Source organism: Embiotoca jacksoni, unplaced genomic scaffold (assembly GCF_022577435.1).
Source record: "Embiotoca jacksoni isolate LCO1_2020_lvr unplaced genomic scaffold, fEmbJac1.0.p SCAF_102, whole genome shotgun sequence".
NCBI classification, from domain to species: Eukaryota; Metazoa; Chordata; class Actinopteri; family Embiotocidae; genus Embiotoca; species Embiotoca jacksoni.
Window position 1 is genome coordinate 610,001 of NW_027185233.1, and position 20,000 is coordinate 630,000.

The 20,000-nt window shown below is 41.7% G+C and overlaps 1 protein-coding gene across 1 annotated transcript in view; it reads right to left on the reverse strand.

Moving 5' to 3' along the window:
• The window catches only part of usp6nl (USP6 N-terminal like), a 34,698-nt gene that overhangs the window by 11,161 nt on the left and 3,537 nt on the right, over positions 1 to 20,000 (reverse strand). Inside the window, exons 2-5 of the mRNA XM_069174745.1 lie at positions 8,050 to 8,123; positions 5,530 to 5,609; positions 3,949 to 3,988; positions 2,738 to 2,818 (exon numbers count right to left, since the gene is read on the reverse strand). Of these exons, the coding sequence (XP_069030846.1) occupies positions 2,738 to 2,818; positions 3,949 to 3,988; positions 5,530 to 5,609; positions 8,050 to 8,123 (275 nt within the window). The remainder of the gene's footprint in view (positions 1 to 2,737; positions 2,819 to 3,948; positions 3,989 to 5,529; positions 5,610 to 8,049; positions 8,124 to 20,000) is intronic.

Below are 20,000 nucleotides of genomic sequence, written 5' to 3' on the forward strand. Positions count from 1 at the left end.
ATTTTTAATATACTTTAAAAAAAATTCTTGTGAATGAATCAAGGTAGTGACGTCTTCCAAAAATATACTTTTACTATGTCTTTGTCTCGTAGAAATACATTTCTATTTCATCGACTGTACACTGTTTTCTTTTTTTTATCCTATTTCTTGTATCTTATATCCTTCTTTTGTCTTTATCTACATTTATCTATAAATTTGCAAAAGCAATAATCTCTAATCTTCACCCGCGACTTTACAGATGTGACAGTCAGCATGATTTAAAAATGTTACAACCCTTAAAACAAACTGAGTGGAAAACTTGAAGGACATTAAAAATCTAGATAGAAGATAAAAATTCAACAGAAGGTAGAAAATCTTCCCTAAAAACAGAAAAAAAAAAAAGATTTTTCTTTCATAAAGGAGAAAAGTCTCAGCCATTAAAGTGAATATAAGACATGTAAATAAAGGCTGGAGTCCTCAGAATAAATCCTGTTTCTTGAACATCTAAGTTTGATTTCCGAGCAACAAACTTAAACAGAAGTTTCACAGTGATACAAACAAAACCAAAAAACTGTAAAAAAGCTAAAACAAAATGCAAACCACACAGTTTTATTTACACTGAACTGCCGTCAGCTGCTGAACTCTTGAGATTTTAAACTCGGGTCGCCGGAAACGATCCAGAAAAACTAGAAAGCTGCTGTGAACGTGTCGAAGACACAAACTGAAAGTAGTCTCTCGCTCTCGAAGGGCTTTGGAAGGTGAACCGAGACCATCTGGCTGGACGAGCTCCAGGAGGTAGGTGTGTGTGTGTGTGTGTGTGTGTGTGTGTGTGTGTGTGTGTGTGTGTGTGTGTGTGCTGGTTTTGTCCCAGCGACGGTTCCAATAAAGTTTAATCAAATAAGACGAACACTTTTATAAACAGTCCATGCTTCTGGGTCTGAAAAATGAAGCCCGATGCAGAAGCGCCTTAAAGCTGCAATACCACCGGGTGCCACTAGAGGTCGGCTCCAAAAAGGCCTCCATCGACTCCCACTCAACTTCTAAGTCAATCAATGTTTTCCATCAGTTATCTCGGTGTTGTTAGCTAAAGTCGCTCCTTCTCATTAGTTTTCTGGAGGTCCATCTGAAAATAATCCCTTGTTAATTAGAAAATAAGCCTTTTTGTGGGGGCGTGTCTGTTTGATTGACAGACCTGTGGTGCAGTCAGATCCACCGCTCAGCTCGTCCAAATACGGTCACTTCTGGCTCCGCATTAGCGAAGATTTCGACGAGCAAAATCCGAACTGGAGGCTTCATAACGGCCGTTAACACGCCAACAAATCATGTAAAAATACTCCTTCAGTGATATTAAAATGAAATCTCTGCAGTCCAATAAACCGTCTCTGGCAGCCGTGTGGGAAATAACACGGCAGCAGATGAAACGTTCTCTGACCTGCGAGAAAAGATTGTCAGAGAGCCACATTCATATTAATCTGGTGGTTTTTTTTGTCAAATTAAAGAGGAAACTTCTGGTTCTTATAAGCAGAAAAATGTAATTTATTTTTTTTCCCTGTAAAACATCCGATCGTGTTTTATTTCTGAACTGAACCTGTTTTGTTTTTTTTCTGACGCGAGAGAAAACAGATTTACATGATGAGACGTGTGAGGATGAATCGAGTTAATGAAGACTCATAAATCAGAGCTCGTCTGTAACCTTGCCTGCAAGTGTGTGTGTGTGTGTGTGTGTGTGTGTGTGTGTGTGTGTGTGTGTGTGTGTGTGTGTTTGTCCATCAGCCTCCTCCCCATCACACTCGGGACTCACTAGTTTCTCGTGCAACAGCCTCGTAATTAGACTCTGATGAGCGAGTCAATGAGAGCATCTGTTGGACTAATCATCCTCTGAGTGTGTGTGTGTGTGTGTGTGTGTGTGTGTGTTTTTGTGTGCACACGTGTGTCAACATTTACTCTGAATCTGTGCCTTTTGTTTGTTTCACTGCGTACACAGATGCAGCTCAGAGTTTGTTCCGATGAAAATCTTTTTTTTTTTTTTTTTTAAACGACAAAATGACGTCGTACATCCGAATATTTTTTCAGTTCGGATCAACAATCACAATCTGCTTAAATCTATTTTTTTCTTTCTTCAAATCGACCCCGAGCGAGGACGCTACGCCCCACCCATCTCTAGCAGAAACCTGACTGCACTTTAGCGGTGTCAATCAAACTAGCCACGCCCCCCCCAAAACACTGCTTTTTTGAGGCCTAATATCTCATTAATGACGGGATTATTTATTTAAAGACATCATAACAACTTGTGGAAAACATTTTCTGACTTTATATTTCAGGAGAGAAGTTGATGCTTTTTAAATGGGAGACAGCCCCTAGTGGTCCTCACCGGTATTACAATTCATACACAGTCTATAACAGACACATTAATTCAGGGCTGCAAACACCTGCAGCAACAGCAACAATCTGGACATAACGGATACCTGCCCGCTTGATATTGATATTTATTTAAGTCGTATGTTATCAAGTACAAATTCCTCTTTGCTCAACTGCGTAAAAAAATAAAAAATAAAAAAATAAAAGCTTTCACATCGCCATGACAACCGTCAACACCGACCGAATCCGAGACGTCACGACGTGCAATTCACCGATTAATAACGTGTCGGTGACTCCCGTTTATTAAAACTGGATCAGATTTTTATCTTCACCGTCGTCGAAGGCGAGAGAGAAACTGGAGTGAAGAGGATGAAGAGGAGGATGAAGAAAAACAAATCACCTTCTCACTGTTCTTGTATTTGTCCCAGCTCTTCAGCATCTTCAGCCACTTGGTGGTCCTCTCCACCTCCATGTGTTTTTGCTGTGGAGATGAGAAGTGATACTTTAATAACTTGCCCCCCGCAGCAGGTTTTATTTTAATTTAATTATTTTATTCCTGCGTCCGGTGGGAATCAGAATGAGAAACAAGGAACAACACATTTTATATGCATCTTAAATGGATTTTAATCTCAAAAATGAATCACTTTTCTGTTTTATTTATTATGTTTTAATCAAGTCACCTGTTGGCAATTCGTTTTTTGGGGAGTGGACAGAACATAACATTTTAGGATTTGTCTCCATTTCTAAAAACCTGTCAACTGAGCTTTTTCAGGCATAAAAGCTATTTATTCCCTTGGGACCTGAATGCAACATCTCGTGTCAACACGTCTCGCTTTTAAGGGAAAGTCACAGCTCGTAAAAAAACCCCAACAAACATACAGACATGAAAAAAACAACTCTGAGGTGTCAGAAAATAATCGAAACAGACTTGAATGTAAAAAAAAAAAAAAAAAAAAAAAAAGACGAAACTGTGATTATTTTTAGGTGAAAGCTGAAGAAGCGTCTGATGTGAAGAGAAGTGGGAAATAAAAAGGTTTTAACTGATTGAATTTTCCGGTTTTGAGGATGAAGATTCTTTTCTCTGGGAGGAGCAGCGATTTTTTAAAAATTTATTTGTTGAACTTTTCTCTTCATTTTGACAACTTAAATCAGGTTTCAGGTGACGTTCACGCTCTACCTGCTATAAACTGCTTATACCGAAGTAACTATCACCTACAGAGGTGCCCAAATTCATTCACATGAACATTAATATCCCAATTTTTGTAGTTTCCTGGTCATAACTGGGAGCAAATTAAAACGCACTGTTGGAAATCAACGAGTATAAATAAAACTGTTCCTTGGACGATTATTTTTTTTTTCTTCCTAGAAATCGTGCCTCATTATAAAGTATAATTAGATCTGCCGTGACAGATTATTTGATCCATTATTGTTTCTTTTGAAGCCGCTGGTGTATAAAACAAAGCGACCTATTTTTAACTTCCAGCAGGAGTTTGTCTCCACAGTTCACTGGATGCAGGAGGAAACACAAACAGGACGGTGAAAACTTCATTTCCTGACTTTTGGTTAAAAAACAAAATAAGAGTAGATAAAAAGAAAAAAGGTGAAACTCACCTTCTCCTCCACCGAGTCGTAGGATGGAAGTTCATTCTCGCTGAGGAGAGAAGAGAAGAAACATATTTATTTTCTAGTTATATTTCCGGCACGTCTGATGGAAAAGTGAGTTCACACGCTCTGATTGTTTTTGTAATTCAAATGTCCCCGATTGATGAAACAACTCGTCACACAAACAGGAAACAGCCGATCGGATCGCTCCTCCATCTCGTGTTTATCTGCGTTCAAAGAGTTTCTCAGCGGAGCGTTCTTTCCTCCTTTTGAATAACTCGGTAAATATTTAAGCTTTCTGCTCCTCTGAACTGAAAACTACCAGCAATCAGAACGAAACAGTAAACAGGAAGCTGGAGATCAATCCCTGGAGAGAAACGAGCTTTATTGATCCAACATTGTCTGCCCTCTTTCAAATTTCAGGGTTTATCAACAAAAGAAAAAAAAGAAAAGTGGATTATTTTCTCATTTTGTCTGCAGAAAAGTCTAAAAACTGAAAAAAACTTAGTGGAGCCGCACTTTCAAAACTTTTCCTACAATCGATACCGAATTAAAAAGTTACTGAAAGGAACTTTTTTTTTTTAAAGAAATAAAATCATCAACGCAACAAAGGTGAGCGGTTGGGTGTATTTAATTAATTAATGCATTAATTTCAATTACGCAAATCGTGTCATCAGGTAGCCGACTGTATAAATGACGACATGACAGCTGCCGCAAATTAAGGTTTAAAATATCTCAATCGCCCCCCCTGGTGGCTGCTTATAGGTCATAAACTCCGCCCACTTTCATGTTAGCAAACAAAACAAAATTTAAATGAAACCATCCAAATCCTACCATGCAGAGGTTTATTCACGTGTTTGTTTTTGTAATCAGTTTGTTCTTGATTGGTTATGATTGACAGCTGTGATTGAAAGCGAGCCTCCATTCAGGAATCGTATCTGATATTAAGAGGGATCAGGAGGACGGTATGTTTAATTAATAAGAAAATTCTTTGGAAATTAATGAGAAAATAAGCTTCAAAAAGACGTGTTTTTTCGGGGGGCGTGTCTGTTTGATTGACAGGCCTGTGGTGCGGTCAGGTTTCCAGTATCGGTGGGCGGGACGTAGTATGAGATCGAGGTCAGATCCACCGCTGGCTCCTCCCGCCCAGCTCGTCCAAATATGGTCACTTCCTGCTCCAAAACCGCTCCGAACTAGGAAAAGATGGCGCCGGTCAAAATCCGAAGTGGAGGCTTCGTAACGGACGTTCACACACCGACGGGGGTGACGTCACCGCTTTCACAACTAACGTCATACAAACTCAAAAATGAAGTAAAATCAGCTTTTGGAGGAAAAAAAAAAACAAAAACAAAAAACAAAATCAATATTTCGCAGCTGCCCAGTCTGAAGCTTTCACTTTCTCCGTCTGCTGAGTCAGCGACCTTCACCTCAGGACACTTCTGTCCCCGTCAGAAACAATTGATCGTGGCTAACCAGCCTTAATATAAAACCCTGCGGCCACAGACTCTCTCTCCTCTCGGCTGGAACCACACGGACGTTATTCATTTAGGTTATCGGGTTGATGAGAGGAGGCTTTTTATTTCTTCTTACTGGACGAAGCCGAAGCGGTCGATGACTTTGTAGAGGTGGAAGTTGGTGTCCTCCCACGGCTCCACGGTCGCCTCTTTACCCTGCAAAACCGAAGAGGAGACGGGAGAACATTAAAAGGAATAAAAACATAAGATTTAAACAATCAAACGATCTATTTTGTTCTGCTGCTGAAATGAAGCCGACAGTTTTCTTTTAAACTAAAATTCATCTTTTAATGGTTTTGCATGTTTATAAATGATCTTAATGACTTTCTTTAGTGTGTCTTTGTAACATCTGTGCAGGAATACAGTTTCTTAAACTGGTGATGTTTGACTGATGTGATGTGATGAAATTAATAAAATAAAATAAAAATAGACGAATTTAGTATTTTTGCAAATTGGAAAATGAGCCAAATGTGACTTTAATTATTAAACAGAATCAAAACTCGTTTTTTAAAAAAACGTGTTTCTGACAGAAACAAAGATCAAACTGCTCGTCTCTGCTGCGTTCAACTCTAAATATCTTAAAAAAAAAAAAAAATTCATCCTCCAGAACCAGACGGGTCGGTCTGACGCCCAGATGTTGAGGTGAAATATTTCGCCACCTCAGCAGAAAACACACACACACACACACACACACACACACACACACACACACACACACACACACACTGCGTGTTTTATCCTGAAGCGCTGCGTCATCACGGCTCCACGCATTCTTCATCATCATCATCATCATCATCATCATCATCATCATCGTCTCTCTTGATCGATATCAGGCTGGAATTAAAGGCGGAGTCCCGACGGCTCGCCTCCCCGTGATTTCGGTGTCACGGCGACGTCTCTGATTGACGGCACGATTCGGCCGCGAGAGCCGTCCGTCACCGGTCTTGACGTTTATTCGTGCGGCCGGAACTCATTCAAAAGTAAATCAGGAGGTTCCTTCATCTTTCTGTGCCTCCGATTCCTCGATATGAAACTACATGTCGAACTGAGAAGTTGAAATCCAGAGAGATGATTTAAATTTGAACAGTTTCAGGCTCCCAAAGACATGAAAGTGTTTATTTTATAGGAATTAAGTGAAATATCGGAGGAAAAAATAAATAAATCCCCTTTTTTCCTCATTTTCTACCCGTTTAATAAAAAAAAAAAAAACATTTAAAATTTATGACAGCAGTTATTCTGTCTGAACTTCTGAGAAAGTGACGAGGTGTCACTCATTAACAGTTTACGTCAGGTTATAAACTCATAAACAGTTGTTGAGAAGTTTTACTGTAAACCGAAGCTGTCGGAGGAAATGACTTTTCAAAATAAAGCTACGTGAACTTGGACGATCCGTCCAGCAGTTGGTCCCCATTTGGACCAAAGTGGTGGACGGACAGACGGACAGCAAAGATTTATTATATCTTTGACTCATTACATTTTAAATCTTGAGAACTCGAAGTCGATTCAAACGTTTTCTGATCCGGGACGAAACTCGAGCTGCGAGTATCAAAACAATTCTGCACTTCCTGCAAATGGACAGAAATCACTACGAACGAAATGTGAGACGACGAGCGTCGCCGCGACAACCGGCTCCGTTAAAAACTCCAGCGGCGACAATGACACTGATTATGTCTCATTCGCCACACACACACACACACACACACACACACACACACACACACACACATCATCATCATCATCATCATCATCATCATCACCGCTCTCCACGGTCTCTTCAGCCTTAATGAGGCGGCTCCATTATTCAGTCTGCTGGACTAAATTAAAGAGACTAATTTACAAACCGAGCACCGGTGGGCTGGTCGGGCCGATACCGCCGGGCTGGGAAATAGACGTGTCACTCCGGAGGTGTAATGTGTGTGCACGCACACACACACACGCACACACACACACACACACACACACACACACACACACGCGCGCGCACGCACACACACACCTGTCCAGTATCGCCGTACACGAAGTTGGAGGAGGAACACGTCGTTATAAAAAGACAACAACCAGACGCCGGCGGGTCGTTTATTAAAACTCTCCGACAGATATTATTACACCGAATTAAAACGTGCATATTAACGGGGGTCAGAGGTCAAGTTCTCCTCTTTCTGCTGATCAGACAAAATCCAGCCACATGATTTTTACTCCCCGGCACGTTTGCGAGCTTTAATTGCAAGTTAGACGTTCACCAGAATAGAAGCTTCTACGTGTCCATCTTTTGTTTTATTTACATAAACACCACCAGAACTAAACTGGCACGTCATCGGCTCTCCGGCCAATCGGATCCCTCCGAGGCCCGTGACATCATTGAAAACCCACTCGAGGTAAATGCGGCGAGTCCGGTGAAAAACCACGGCGTCAGATTCCTGCACGCCGGAGGCAGCGAGGCGGTGATTTATAGACCACAAGAAGTGACTTCCTGACTGAAGGCGGTGTGTGTGTGTGTGTGTGTGTGTGTGTGTGTGTGTGTGTGTGTGTGTGTGTGTGTGTGTGTGTGTGTGTGTGTGTGTGTGTGTGTGTGTGTGTGTGTGTGTGTTTTCGGTACCTTGTCATATTTGGCGACGATCTCGGCTCGTTCCTTGTCGAGTTTCACTGCAGCATCCTGCTCGGTATCAGACGCTGGAGAGGAAACGGAGAGGAGAGATAAGTACAGATGATGATGACAACACAGCGCGCGCGCGAGTGTGTGTGTGTGTGTGTGTGTGTGTGTGTGTGTGTGTGTGTCATTTTATTAGTCATTTCAAAGGAAAAAAATTAAAATATTTGCAGGTCAAAGAGCAAACAAACACGGTCATCGGTTTGAATCGCAGCAGATGAAGAAAAAGGAACTCGTCCAACCAGTCAGTTCACCGCGTCTCACTCACACACACACACACACACACACACACACACACACACACACACACACACACACACACACACACACTTCCCGGCTCCAAAACGCTGGACGGGCTCTAAAGAAAGCAGAAAATATTCTGGAATGAGAGAATTCAAAGAAAAAAGCCCCAAAACAACAAATAGTTTAACAAAATAGATGATCAACTAATGAATTCATCGTCGTAGCTCTAAATCAAATAATGTATGATCAGTAAGATGATCAATGTCTGAACCAAATTGAAAAGAAAACCATTAAATTGCCGTTTTAGATATTTCAGTCTTTGTCAACTAAAATAAAAAAAAATGTTCGAAACGTTTATGAGGCATTTAAGGAACATCCGTTAATTGTAGCTTCTGAAAATAAACTGCGTTACACTCTCCCCCTCTGAACTGCATGAAAAGTAAAAATGTGTTATGTAATGTGTCATTTTCTTTCTTTTAAAAGGGATTTTATAAAATTGGTATTGAATTTGTTTTGTTTAGAAACAATCAGTATGCAACATTTTTAAGTGAAACTTTATACGTGGTCTAATTCTGATTTTGTAATCTGGTACTGTGCTGATGTATAGGATGAGGATGAGGATGAGGATGATGAAGACCGAGGTCTCACAGGACTCAGTCACAAAACCGACTGAAAAACTTTAGGCTGAAATGGTCAAATATTTTCATAAAAATTCTCTTTAACTGATGAATCAGAAATCGATCCGGACAAAAACCCAAAGTGCGTGAAAATGTTGAGTGTCTGTAAATATAAACATCTGAAGTTTTCTAACTCTGCTGCTAATCTGTCAATTCGAAACAGCTTTCATCTCCAAACTCTTGGCCTTCCTCCCGAAGCGCCGCGCTGCCAAAAAAAACTCCAGATTCCCTTTTTCTCTTTCGCCGGTTTATTTGACTTCAGTCATTCTCCGAACTTCCTCTTCGGCTCTCTGGAGGACTCGACGGGAGGGAGGAGAGAAAAAAAAAAAAAGAAGAAGCTTGACGGGAATTCCAAAAACGCGAACAAACGTGCTCCTCATTGAGGCCGGCTGGCTTTTTTTTTTTTTTTTTTTAGGACAGGATGGTGTGTGTCAGTGAAAGGCATGTCGCTGTGGGCTGCCAAGAACACGCACACACACACACACACACACACACACACACACACACACACACACACACACACACACACACACGGGGCAAACAAACAAATACAGCAGAAGCCTTTTCTTTTCTTTCTCCCACCCCTAGGGGGCCCCGCGGTTCCCATAGTGAGCCGGAGAGGAATTAAGGGAAGGAAACAGGGATTCAGTCTTTTCTTTCCACCACAGCTATGAAACTTTAATTCTGAGGCCTCTTACAGACATATTAGTATTCCTCGGCCGTTTGACTTAAGCTAAATGCAATTAGAGCCCTTTTCATGCTTCGGTGCCGGATGTTTGTGTTTGTGGTCGACGAGCTGCTTTCTGGAACGTGTGGTCGGTCCAGACGGTCGACAGCCATCTCGTAAAAGACTTTTTATTTTAAATGTACTGTAGGAGCTCTGAAATATGTTTAGCATGAAAGACGGCGAACGCACACGCATCAGATTTACATACACAAATGATTTCAATGCATTTGGTTTTTAATCCAGATCGATTTCTGATTAATGATTTATAGAGAATTTTTGAATTTTTGTTGTTGTTCTAAAACCGAAATAAAACTAAATTGCAGTTAAAAGTCACATTTAACGGTCGAGTTTAAAATAAAAACGACCTCTGTCTTCCTTGTCATCCTGGTTAACCTTCATCAGAGGCGACCCCCCCTCTCCTCCCCCCACCCCCCCACCGAGCTGACCTTCCTCCCTGAGCTGCCAGTCACTGCCCAGCGGTGTGAGGCCGACGTCAGCTCCAGTTAACTGTCCCCGTCCTGCTGCGATTGAAATGTCCCGGTCCTGCTGACCCGCCCGCCCGCCCAGCTGGACGCCCCCCCATCCATCCCGCCACCGGCTCTGCCCTTCACTCCCTGCTGCATTCAGGTCACGTGGGAATATCCTGTCAGCACCGAGGACACAGAAGTGTTCACTCGCGTGACAACTCGTCCGCAACCGTCACAACGCGACGAGAATTCAGGAAGTCGGGAGTCAACTTCCCCCTTCAGGGTTTCACCACCGGAAAACAGCTGATCTCAGGTGGGAGGCTCTCACGGCACTCTGATTTAAAATCTATCGTCTTCACGCTGCGTTTGGTAGAAAAATGTTGAGAAGGACGCGAAGAAGACGTGTAGAGAACAGAAATCATGGTCGTCCTGTTGTTTTATCTCTGACATTAACTAGAGGGTTCAAATAAAGACAAATTAATACAAATAAAAGTTCATTATTTTGACGACACAAAATGTTTATTTTTATCAATCAAATAAAAACAAAAACAAATTGTGAATAAAATCTTTAAAAATCACCTCTGGGAAGTAAAAAAAAACAAAAAAAAAACCCGGCCAAATTCACAGCTTCCACGTTGTAAAGTAAAAAATAAATAATTTGGTGGTCGTAAACTGCAGAAAGTAATTAACGGCCAAATCCAGAAAATGATCTGTACTTCCTGTTCTGTGATGTTTTCCAGGGTTGTTTGGAAACAGATTCAAAACCTTTAAAAAAAAAAAGTCTAAATCTTTTTTTTTTTTTTTTCCTTCATTCCAACAAAAACGCTTTCGTCTGTGAGTCTCAAACAAACACGAGCCGAGACGCATGTACGTGTAACAACAAACAAACACAGCCTCTAATTTAGTTTTTGACGTGAGGCTGAAGGTCACGTGACAGGAAGTCTGTTTGTTTGTTCCTCATTATCGTTTGCTGTCGAAGACTCCACGCTGACGACGGCGGGCGTAATCACAGCCCGGTAATGAGCCCTCTTTGTTCTCTATGTTAAGAAGCTCTTCGACGCTGTCGGCATCGGAGAGAGGAATAATTAGAATAATTAGAATAAGAGAGGACGGAGTCGACGGGAGAAGAACTCATTTCCCGTCTTTTGTTTCCGGCGTTCGGCTCAGCGGTCGTGATTTCCTCCCGATCGCCCGACTCGCCGTTCTTCTTCCATCATTTTTTGCTTTTGTTTGTTCCACCGTTGTTTTAACCTGCTTTGATTTCCAGTAACGAGTACGTGGAAGTTTTACTGCCCAACATTCAAACTCTGAAAGGGTTTTTTTTGTGGGTTTTTTTTGTTGCAGGTTCGACATTTAAAAAGATGTTCAACGTCGCTGCTGCAGATTTTCGAGGCTCAAACTTGAGCAAACTTTCCAGATGCTTTCAGCAGTTTTGAAATGCATTTTTTCTAAGAAGCAAGATTTACGTGGGAGAGGTCGCATATTTTCCTTTTTAGGGCAAAACTTAATAGAAATCACCATGAACACTGTGTTCATTTTCTTGACATTTTAGAGGCAAAGGTTGTTGTTTTTTATAGAAGGGATTATTTAAAAAAAAAAGTCTTTTATAACTCCATAAATCCGATTATGAGAGTAGCCATAAATAAAAAAAACAAACAATTAGAGCCTCGTTTCTTGGGATGAAATGTGACATAAATCAGATTATGAACGATACATGAACAAACCCATCGGCAGAATCCTTCAGAGGATAAACGGGAATAAATCCGGAAATATTCCTGCGATCGAAGTGAAGATTTCTGGTTTGAGGGGAAAAACTAACTTCAAGAAAATGGCCTTCAAAGATGTTTTTTAAAAAAATTTTTTTTAATCTTTTCTTATTTATCGTGAGTCGAATGATGTTTTTTTTTCTAAATTCTGTCTGAACTGAGGTCAGTTTTAAATCTGAGCTGCTCGAACCGAGACAAACAAACAACGCTGTTAATTACAGAGAGACTGAAACATGTCGCACCTTTAAATAAGAAGTGACTGAGATGTTCACACAGTGATGACACACACACACACACACACACACACACACACACAAACACACACACACACACACACACACACACACACACACACACACACACACAAACACACACACACACACACACACACACACACACAAACACACACACACACACACACACAAACACACACACACACACACAACCGATGAGGTAACTGCAGACACTTTACAGTCCTTTGTGATGTAGTACTATCGTGTGATAACACGTACAAGTGTATTATTACTTCCAAAAAACAATCATCTGTCGGTGTTTCCAGCCCGAACACGACCTCCCGAGCGACACCCGGTAATCACAGACTCCAGCTGGACTCATTTAATCCCAAATGAAACGCTTTTGTAGGTATTTTTTTATTTAAAAAAAGAAAAGACCACGAAGCTCCACCACAGATATAAAAATAATAATAAAGTCAGACTCCACTCCAAGACAGCTTTCAAACTAAATAGTGCCGTTAGCTGGCAGCGCTCGTGCGGCCCTTCGACATCACGCCACCGTCCGTCGCTGGCACTTCTGTTATCGGGGCTTCATATCTGCACTCGTCTCGTCAGCTGATCAGCGGGTGACATCGTTCGGTGTCGGCGTACAGAGACGCACGACATCATCGCCGCTTCTCAACAGCTCGCCTCCAACTTCAATTCTCTCTCGGTATGTTCATTATATTGCAAATTATTCCAACATTGTGAGCGAGTGACGGACATTTCAAACTGGAACGCTTTTTAATAATCGCTCTAAACTTTTTCGACTATAAAGGAACAACGATAGTCGCTCATACCAGTCGATTTTAAATATTCGAAAATCCCGCTCCATCCCTACGATACGGATCGATATAGTCTCATCACGATACTGTTATACATCAATATCTTCTACGGCCCAAAAGAAGCTATATTCTGTTCAATAACAAACCAATAACACGTCTCAGATTCAGATGAACACTGATTTTTAATCACTCGAGGCACATAAAGGATATTATAGCGACATTAACTTTTTCAATTGTAAATGATTTATTTATTCATCTGATAAAATAAAGTTTTATTTAAAGGTCCGGTTGACTCACTTCATTCAGTTTTATTGCAGCAGAGTGAGACGGGCGGACGAAGTCTGTCATTAAAAAACCGTCAGACTCGTTTATTTGTCGATTTATTTACGTAATAAAACATCGAGAGTTCGTGCATCGATATGCTTTTGCTGCCCAACAATCTCTCAACACTCGCTGTGCTGTTCTGATTTATTCCTCTAAATTCCTGAGGTTTTTTTTGGAATAAAGTCAAATAAAGGAAATCAAAGACAAAAACCAGCTGACAGAAATATTCACAACATTTTTCCCACAAATTTCTCTCAACAGAGACAAAACACAACAAACCAGTTTTCAAAAGACTGAAATCCCAACGCATGCCAAAGAATCAAAAACAAACCGTCTGTACTTTTCCATCTTTTCAAACCGTCCGGCGGATCCTCCAGTCGAGCTTTAGTCCGCATCGGTTCGAGCGGGTCGAGAGACGACCTGAACTACCTCATCCCGGCGCCGTCCGCCTCCCCGCCGATCCACCGAAACAAACACCACACGGAGAGGAAGTACCAGCGAGGGGCCGAGAGAAGTGAGATCAGACACGCTGCTGTCACAATGCTGCCGCTTGTTTAACGCACACACACACACACACACACACAAATCTGACTTCATTCCCACTCACAACATTCCCCCACCCAAACACAACAGCACGACGACAACAGGCTCCATTCAGCCACATCGGCGGGAGGGACGGTCGAGGATGAGAGCACAGAGGACGTCGCTGTTACGGACTAAAAAAAAAGTTTTCTGGGAAACTTCTCTTCACGAAAATAAAAAATGCGATGACCAATAAATGCTTTTCAGCCGTCGGCTCTTTCTTCTGGAAGTCCGTCTCTGTTTTCGAAGGCCGACACGCTTCAATTTCTGAAGGCGGAATATTTTGTGCTTCACTCGCTGCAAAAACCTGAAACGGCTTTAAACTAAAAGTCTCATATTTACACAGAAAAAGCTTTAAAACTCAAATCATCAGATTCTGACCTGAAATTTAACAAGCTTGAATTAGATTTAATGATCTGGAACATTTCTGTATTAATAAATGTCTCCTTATATAAAAGGCCTTTACATTTTCTCCGTAATACTTGTGTAAGTTTGCAATTGCATAAAGTCGCTTTTCCTGTTACGCTGTTCGTATCTCTGCGAAGCGAAGTCCAAAAACACAGCTGCAATTACAACGCATCGCCACAGGGGTCGCCAAAGACAACGAGGTTATAACTTTCGATGTGTGTGTGTGTGTGTGTGTGTGTGTGCATGTGTGTGTGTGTGTGTGTGTGTGTGTGTGTGTTATGAAGCAGCATCATTATAGTCATTACTTCCTTTAAAGTGAAGAGAAGTGAAATGTTCTTCCTTTATGTCGGAGGCCTGAAAGAACATCACAAACTCTGATGTTTCATACGTGAAAGAAAACAACAACAAATTCTGACAATATGGTTCTTAAAAATGAAATCTGCTTTCTTCTTCTTCTTCTTCTTCTTTTTTTTAATTTGAGCACATGTGCAGCTCAACTCCTCCGTTTCCTGTCTCTTCACTTCGTTATCCGAGATGCAAACATGCAGTTTGGTGAGTGGGCGGATTAAACCTGGCATCAACACCAAAATAACAAAACAAAACAACAACACCTCTGACCTTAATATGGCTGTGAATAAATGATCAACTAAAACACAAAGCAGAAGAGAAAATTCAGAGAAGCCAGAAGTTTGTAATAAAACAAAGAGATGATACAGATGTCAAACTGCTCGTAGCCTCATCGACGTACGTAGTCGACACGTTTAATCGAACAGTATTCGTCTCCGTTGTCGTCCGACTGGCTTCTCTGGAAATGATGTTGGAAACATGGCCGTTTACAAGAAACTTCACATTCTAGTGTTTATATGTGACTTTAAAAGAAAAGAAAGAACAGTTTGATGGTCGCATTCAAAAACCTTTTGCCTTTTACAGTAAGAAATTACGATCAGTCTATCGGAGCCTTTTTATCTTTGGAAAATACCAACTGAATTCACTTGTTTTAAATCAATGGAAGGACAACTCGACTGTAATTTCTCCTGTTTCTTGTTTAGTTTGTTTCTATTGTTTGTTTTCAGTTACTGGAAATTTGAAAATAAATGTCAGCACTTTAAGCTAAATGCTAACATGCGCCATCATGGTTTAGCATGTTAGCATGCTACAATTAGCTAAGTAATATTATTTCAACTATTAAGACTAAAAATGGACAATTTGACTGTTTAGGTGCATTACCGCCACCTTCTGACGGGAGGAACATACTACAACCAGGCGCCGGTAAAAAAGAAGAAATAGAAATAGATTTTTAAAAATTTTTTTTTTTTATAATTTACCTAATATTCAAAACTCATGTTTCATGTCTACCAAGTAACACGAAGCACAAAGCCTGATGGGAGTGTCATTTGCACTCGGCCCACAGCGAGAGCGGCGCCGCATCCCTCCACGTTCCCACGAGGCAAACGCTCATCAATATCCAAGTGTCTGTCAGCGGAGGATAATTGGACGCCGTCATATTGCTCAGAGAGGCTAAATGTGGGGACAGATCGGAGGCAGCCGTCCCGGGAGAGAACCCGTCAAGAGCATCACTTCCTTCCTCCCTTCTCTTCCAACGTGCACTTTAACGAGCTTTTCCATCATGAAACTGTTAATCTGAAGATGAATCTTTTCCATGACGGGAGTTTTTAGCCGATGAAGCTCCGGCAGAAAGTGAATGAAGTCCCTGTTCCTCTGAAAGGCCGCCGGTCCAACGTGCTCACCGAGTCTGAAGTCATTTCCTCGTTTCTCTCCGGCAGGCGACCGCAACAGTTTTACAGCCACGACACCCGCTATTAAAAAGTCAGACTGTATAAAGCTGCAATATTATCACCCCTTTCAGTTTGACAAAGTCAATATTTAAACTCTTGTCTAAACACAAGACAGAGGCCGATTTAAAGGGCCGTATCCCACCAGGGCGACTTCATTAGCTGCCATCCTCTCACAGTCGGCGTGTAACAGATGACAAATGGTGAAAAGAAAAAAGAGAAAAAAACGACGCTACTGTGGTTTGAAATGTTCACACGGCCTTAAATTACGAGTTTAACAGCGGCCATCAAAGCCGTGTGGTTTCCTGGTCGCTGACGGCAAACGAGAAAGTGAAAGCTGACTGCGTTTTTTAAATAGACCAAAAAAAAAAAAAAGATTAGAACAAAATAATTTCTGATATGCAGCATCATTATTTTCAAAGTAAGTGATTATATTTCCCTCGAGGTATTTTTTTTTTTTTTTTTTAATTTCACAAAAATTGCAATTTTTGTTCGCTTGACATTTTTTCACAAAAAAAACGTGCAAAATACCATTTTCGAAAGCAACAATCACAAAAAGATCTCTGAAATCCTGGAAGGACGAGAGGAAATTTCACTGCTTAACAAAGATTTTAGACCTTCCTCAAAAGTATGTTTTATTTTTTATTTCCAGAGGATTACACTTTCCTTTTTCCTTTGCAGAGGTTTTTCTGCAGTCGGTGAAACACCTCCGTCATATCAGCATTTAAAACCTCCACTCGGTAATGTTTGATGGGCTCCGGAGTCATTTGATACATAATTTAACAAGTCGAGGTGTGAGGCAGCGAGCGAGGATCAATACAGTCGACTGAATCCGACGCAGGCGGCGCAAAATATAAAAGGAGGTGCGAGGTGTTCAAATACGTCCGCCGGAGGAAAACAAACAGGGTTTTTAATTTTTTTTTAGACTAAACTCTGTTCTGCTGTGAAGGTCGAGAGCGGCGGTGAAGTTGGGCGGCAGGTTTCCCCTTCAGGGAGGACGGACGGACGGACATGTTTCTTAACTAACCAGCGTGTGGTTGTTGTTTTTTTCTCCTTCAAACTCCAGTCTGCATTTAAATACAAAAACACACGAACACGAGTCGGTGTGCAAAAAAAAAAAAAAAAAACACACCAAAGAAGAAGAAGTGTCCTTGTTTGAAGCTCCTGGATGCAGAATTTGAATATATGAGTGCAGCATTTTTTTTTTTTTGTCTTCCTCCTGTGGAGTGTTAAGATGCCACAAAGGATGGAGATGGGAGATGAAGGGGAGCTAGACAGAGATATAAAAGGGAGCGGGGGAGGGAGGGGGGAGGGAGGGAGCGGGGGAGGGAGGGGGGGGGGGGAGTATCAGGGCTGCTGAATAATGCAGTGAGATACCGAGCTGACCAGGAGGAAGGCTGCGGTTCGGCTAAAGGCAGCGGCAGAGTACTCGCTTTAGATTCGCTATAAATCCAGACAACTACTCCTCCACCTCCTCCCCGTCCCCCTCCTCCCCCTCACCCCCCACTACCGGGCAGCAGATCAACGCTGCTGCAGAAGGGAAAAGGTCTGTTTTGTTACCTGCAGATCCTCCGTGTGATAATGCACGCTCGGAGGAAAGCTACCACGTCTTCCCCGATAAAAGACAAAGATCGCCAGGGTTGGTCGACATGACAACGACTCCCTTTAAATGCTCTCTGAAACCACCTGTCGAAGGGAGTATTACTGAAGCGTTTTGGTGAACAAGGAACATTTTTTAATTGTACCAGTCGATCTAGTTCACCTACGAGCTCGTAGAGCTTTGACAGAAGGAATGAGGCGGGGTAGGATTGCTCCGACATCCGAGAGGCTCTTTCGTATCGTGTACACTAACGTGCGATAGTTAACCCAAGAAATAAACCAGGTGGTTGTTGAGCTTGAAGAGTCGTTATTGACCTTCAAAATATAGAAGCAGATTTTTTTTTTTTGACTGATCCAGTTTTCTAGCTTTTATCAATCTATTGTAGTTTTTATGTCAATCTGTCTCATTCTTGTGAAGAAGATATCTCAAGAACGGCTTCAGAGAATTGCTTAAAATTTGGCACAAACATCCGGTCGGGCTGGAGGATGAACTGATTTGAGTTTGGTGGTAAAAGGTTACTGCGACTTCACAAAAACACGTTTGTGGCCGTAACTCAAGAATTCACGCAAAATGTCGATTAGGATCGACGATGATTGAAGTTGTTATATCTTTAGTGTAATCTGATATTTATGTTTAATATCATTTCTGATTTAATTATGTAAAACTCATCTATTGCACAATATTGTTTACAGATGGAGTAGCGACCGCCTAGAAACGTACATCATTCGACCCCCCCTCATCAGACAATCCTGAAACTTTATCAGAGTTAAACATCTCAGCAGCCGTTTTCTGCTTCTTGGAGGTCGAGATTCATAAAAGCTGCAGCAGAAATTATTAATCAGCGCTTCGACTGCATTTTGGGTTCAAATTTTAGGAGGCTTGTCAAGCTCAAGGTTTCACTCGTGGCCGGAGATAATCCCTAAATCGAAGTGAAACACGGATTTCGTTTGTCCCGTTTGAATGAATCAACACAAAACATGGACACACGGGAGTAAACTCCTCGATTACAATGAGGTCCCGGAGCAGTTCTACTTCAACTGGACAAACGGCTTTAAACGAGGGCCGAGGTCACGGCCTCGGGGCTCCCGCAGGTTAGCTGAGACGTAAATCAATATGCTGACGGATTTTTCTTCCACAAAGAAATATATGATACCGATTTGGATAATTTCCTGCCTTGTGACCTGCTTCCGCTCTAAGGTTTTATTCCTGCCGCTCCAAGAGTATACTCGAGTTCTCTGTGCCTTTGCTTGAAGGTTTAACATTAGCAGCAAAGGGAATTTCTTTGTATCTTTCAGACAATATTCCTCGTGGATGGTGGGAATTGAACCAGCAACCTTCTGCTAACAAGCCACTAAGGAGACCGAACGTGGGCGAAAGACATGAACTAAAAAAGACCAAACCAATAAAAGAATTCAAGACGCCAATCAAGTGATTTATAGAGGAACTGCTGAAGAGAAATAATACAAAAACACAGTGTTTGTATTTTTCGAGACTTCATGGTTGAATTGACCTTTTCAGGCCTCTAGAAATGGTTGAAATGAAAATAATTTACTTCTCATTGACTTATTCTAGAGCTGAAATGAGTAGAAATATGAACATTTCCTGGTCTTCTTTCGTTTGATGTGGTTGTTATTTAAACACCTTTGGGAGTTTGGGTCAGATGAAATATTTCTGAACACCGTGGGACTACAAAAACTGATTATGGACAATTATTTTTTGGGGGAAAAAGGTTTTGGGAAGCACCGCTCCGGGGAATCCTCCGTCATCCGTCCCAGAGCCATGCTGGTCCACCGGGCGACATATCGCTTTATAACAATTAACATGACGCATGTTTGGTTTGTGAACGTGGCTCAGGAGACCGGTTTCACAGACTCACTTGCTAATGAGATAAAAGCCATCGCTTATGATAATAAAGAGTCATCACGTAAATCACACAATCTGCCGAGACTAAAAATGTCATCGCTCCTCTTTGTTATCTCGCAAACACAACCGCCGCCGCGTTACTTACTCGGAGCTGAGCGACATCTGTTTGCAACGTCGCACCCAACACCCAGCCATCGCACCTCGAGAGTCCACGAGTTATCTGTGTGTGTGTGTGTGTGTGTGTGTGTGTGTGTGTGTGTGTGTGTGTGTGTGTGTGTGTCCTGTATCTGGCCATCTCTAAATCTGGCTGCATCGATCCAGGCTGAGAGGAAGAGAGCCAAGGTGAATGGCTGATGGGACGGAGATAAAGACGACAGCCAAATGGAAAGTGTG